We start from the raw sequence: 4,463 nt of genomic DNA, 5'->3' as shown, positions 1-4,463 counted from the left end.
ACCCGGGGTGGGGTGCCCAGCTCGACCGGCAAAGTTATCGATCCTTCCGTTTCCACCGTGTCTCCAGTGAATCCGGCCAACGGGGTTCGTACGTGTGTAAGCTGGTCCTCGCTGAGTCCCAGCTTCAGGAATACGTCATGGTACATGACATTGACGCTACTTCCGGTGTCGACTAGCACTCTCTTTACGCAAGCGCCGTTAACCACCATAGAGATCACAAGGGCGTCCTTCGGGGCCGTCGACCTCGCAGGAAGGTCTTTGTCCGAGAACCAGATGGGCTCCCGTCGGGGCTTCTTTGTGGCCAGGCGGTCATCGACGGCCCCCACGAAGGCCTGTTCCCCCAGGGCCCCCAAGGCTTCTCCTCCAAATATGACGTTAATTACCGGTCGATTGGTTTCGTCCGTGTTTTTCTCTTTCCCGTTTTGTGGTATTTGGGGTGTTGCGCCCCTTCCCCGCGTGTCCCTTCTAGCCATCCTGTCCCAATCTATAAAGTTACCTAACTTGCCGGCCTGTATCAGTCTCTCTATTTCTTTCCTCCATGCTTGGCAGTCGTTCGTGTTGTGCCCATGGCAACGATGCTATTTGTAATATTTTGACATGTCCGCCCCTAGGGGATCGGGGCGCGGGTCTGGTGCTCTCACCATGTGACATTCTTTGGCATAGGCCAATATGTCGTTTGGTGGGGCTCTCAGAGGAGTGAACGGTACCAAGTGAGGCGTCCTGCCCGAGGGGGGTGCCGTTGCCCAAGGTGGAATGCGGGAACCCGCATGGGACTTGTTCCCTGTGTTGGTTTTCTTTCTTTCTTCCCCGCCCCGCCGGGGGTGGGAAGTCATGCTACCCCCGGACTTCGAGGACCCTTCCGTTCGTGACCTCTTGCTCCCTTCCTCCTCCAGATATTTCAGGCGGTTCGCTTCCTCCGCCTCCGCATAACGGTCGGCTTTTATCATCAGCGACGTGTAGGTCCTCGGCGTTTTGCGGCGTAGGCTTTTATATAGGTCCCCCGCTCTTAGGGCAGAGATGAACATGGCAATGGCCGACCTATCATCCATGTCATCCACTTCGGCCTCCTCCGTTCGCCAACGGACAAGGAATTCCATTAGGGTCTCATTCTTCCCTTGCTTTAAGCTTGCGAGGTGTGTGAAATGTTTTTTACTCCTCCTCCCCCGCATGAAGCAGGTGATGAATTTCATCGCCAATTCGTGAAAAGAACCTATCGGTCCACCGGGTAGGTTGGTGAACCAACGCTGAGCTCCTCCTGCCAACGTGGAGAAAAAGGCTCGGCACATGGCTGCCTCGGACGACCCCATCAGCATCATGGCGGCCTGGTATGGCAATATGTGTTCTTGCGGGTCACCAGTTCCATCGAACCTTCTCACGTTGGGCGGGAGAGGTTCGCCCATGATCTCCGGGGTGAATGGCGGGGTGATTGTTATCTTGGGTACGACCGAGTGGTCTCCCAATTCTTTCCACCGGACTAACTCTTCCATTTTCGCGTCGATTCTGCGGATCCAGTCCTCGCGGGGGTCGGTCCGTCGGTTAGCCCAACGTTCCATCGAGCGATAAACACTTTCGCCCTCTCCTTCCAAACTAATATCCCCCGATACGTGTCGCCCTCGCACGTCTGTTTGGGAAGGTCGAGGGACAATGATGTCCTATCGCCTTCCATTAGGGGGTTCGGCCGCACTAGGTTGGCTTCCTTGTGCAGCGCGATCCCCGTGTCCTCTACCCTCCGGGAGGGTAGGATGCTCCTCCGCTTGGACCGAAACCAACACTTCGTCGCCTCCTCCGTTTCTTCCAGGGGCCGGGCCCCCTGGCTGTTCAGTAGGTGGGACAACCATTGTACAAGGAACCAACTCAGAAATATGGCCTGACTTGAGGAACTAACCCTTGAGGGGTTGTATAAAGGACACGTACTTTCAGTATCAGTCCCCACAGATGGTGCCAGTGATGGTTTTAACGGATCGGGTCCACCATAAACAGGATAGGGAGTGTCGGGTCTAACAAACTAGAGCCCAGGCGATTACAAAGTGACTACGAGAATCGAACCCGCGACGGGGGGTTGAAGGTAAGAAGCCGGTACCACTAGACCGTAGTACCTGCCGTGTTCAGATGTGTCCCTTATGACAACCGCGCCCCCTATTTATACCGAGCCACCCCCATCCTAGCCGTCCACGTGTACGCTTCAGAGACCTCACCCAGCCTCTCGCGCCACGTGGTCCACGTGCACCGCATCGCATGCCACACCCCCACTCCTCACACCCATCGGCCGCCCGCGGTGCGTGACACGGGGCGCAAAGGGGGTGCCGGGCCGCGGCGCGGCCACGCACCCGGTGCGCTGGCCGCGCCTTGGCCGGGCGCTGCCAGCGCGCCCCCCGGCGCCACCCACGGCCGGTGGGGGCATGTGGGCTTCCTGGACCTGCCTTGGCCTGGCCCACCGACCCAAGCCCAGTTTTTCCTGGCCCGTACCCAATATCCCCATCAAAAAGGTTTCTTAGGCCTTTCCTAGTTGGAGATGGAGTTATAAGATAAACGCATCTCAAATTTAGAGTAGAATTCTATTAACATTTGAATTTCAAATAAGAGTTTTGTTTCTAGCCTTATGCATATTTAGTTGATTTTGTGAAGCTCTTGTTTGGCCTTTGTTTTGGCTGATTATGTAGATAATAGGCTAGGGTATATATAGCATGTTCTGTCTTTTTGTAGTTCAGATAATTTTGATGAAAGAAATCTTTGTTTTGCATGATGCAAAATATGTTTCTCCGTGTTGAGTTACATGCGATGCCTTACAACATATAGGAAAACCCTTCCTTGTGCAGTGCAACGTTTGTGAGGTCGTAGGGAACTTTAAATCAAAATATATTCTCAAAATTCTAGTTACGGTAATAACACGAAAAATTCAAGGCTTGTGTCACGCATAATTTTCTTAAACTGATTCGCTTACTCTTGAGGATGCTAGGAACGTTGAAATATCGATTTCTCATGATACAATGATTTACTAACAAAAATATTTAAACACACAATTTTTTGAACACTTCAAATTTTATAAAAGTGTTGGCAAAATTTTAGAGGGTAGAGAGTAGAGAGTATGTAGGAGAACCCAATGGGGTAGCTCAAGTGGCAAGTGAGCTCTCTGTGACGATTCCCCTTGGATCATGATTAATTCCTAAACTAATCAGAATTAACTCACTAATTTCTAGTACATTACGATAATAGTAATGCGATAGGCCAATTGTAAGGCATAGACAATAAGATGCCTCAAAGTATTTTGAAAATTTGGCGAAATCTTATTTTTGGACGAGCATTTGGCACCCCTTAGTTTAAGTTTTTTGAGCTAATTTTGATATTTGAAGCTAATTTTGATATTTGATTCGCACAGCCCCGCCCGTGTTCATGAGAGAGAGGGATGATATACAATTCAAACTCCTTTAAAAAGGAGAATTGCGTTCGTGAGAGAGGGGGGTGGTATACAATTCAAACTCCTTTGAAAAGGAGAATTGTATTTATAAATGCTTTCCCATAGTGGGACAAATGTGCCTGACTCTAATACTACTTGTTAGGATAGTGTGTTTATCACTTACATCAAAACCTATACCTAGTAGCGAAGATGCAACTTTATTTTCTTATACTGCCACACGTTTTCAAGACGCTAGGTGCTGCTAGACTTGGCCTTTACCGTCCTCTACCCAACAAAATGCTACTTAAAAGTCTTCGCAAACTTTATTTTCCCAATTTTAACGGGCGCATTTTAGTGTATAATATGTTGGAAATAATTCTCGAAAAACCCAAGAAAATGGACGAAATAGAAGATCCACAAAAAACAAACAAACAAATAAATAATTCCAGGAATTTAAACCTACACAAAGGTTAGATAAACCTGGAATAACACGGGGACGAATATGGATGAAGTTGGGGGTAGTTGGAAGCACGAGTCGAGTTGCCTCTGTCCTTAAAACCTTATTTACCGCCTCCCAGGGTGCTGGAGCGTTGCGGCCTAGGTTTCCCAGGATAAAACGTACTACGATCCCTGTGTTTGAGCACACAAACTTGGGACCCGGCGAACGAGAACGTGGGATGAACACAGGTGGCTTGAAGGAAGGTTGAGCAGATTTTTCGAGGTGGAAAATATGTATTTCGTGTATATGTATATCACGTATATCTTGTGTTCTTGACACTTAGTAAAGCTGCTGCTCACCTAGAAGAATATATAGGAGATGAATGAGTAATGGCATTTATCATGACATTCCTAGCATTGTAACCTCCTCCCACTAGTAAAGCATTAAATCTGCTACTAACTCCCCATTTAACCACCCACTAACAAGAGACTTTAATTCTACCCTTTAATTCTAGATGTAATTCTAGATGTTATGATCAAAACTAATAAGAATTAATTCTGTAACATACTGAATTAGTCTCAACGATCTAGATTATAGCATCTCTTGCAAGCCTTTTTAGCCTCAGTTTGG

The 4,463-nt window shown here is 48.5% G+C and overlaps 1 protein-coding gene across 1 annotated transcript; it reads right to left on the bottom strand.

The window, feature by feature from the left end:
• Positions 1-578: 578 nt before the first annotated feature.
• On the bottom strand, positions 579-1,487 carry LOC116010997. Its single transcript, XM_031250484.1, has one exon. The coding sequence runs from the start codon at positions 1,485-1,487 to the stop codon at positions 579-581; it is 909 nt and encodes a 302-aa protein (XP_031106344.1).
• Positions 1,488-4,463: the final 2,976 nt, after the last annotated feature.

This window comes from Ipomoea triloba, chromosome 2 (assembly GCF_003576645.1).
Source record: "Ipomoea triloba cultivar NCNSP0323 chromosome 2, ASM357664v1".
NCBI lineage: Eukaryota > Viridiplantae > Streptophyta > Magnoliopsida > Solanales > Convolvulaceae > Ipomoea > Ipomoea triloba.
This window is presented reverse-complemented; position numbering and strand designations above follow the sequence as displayed.

Excerpts from the sequence above, each read along its gene's own strand:
- LOC116010997 (XM_031250484.1), bottom strand. The coding sequence starts at position 1,487 with ATGGAAGAGTTAGTCCGGTGGAAAGAATTGGGAGACCACTCGGTCGTA.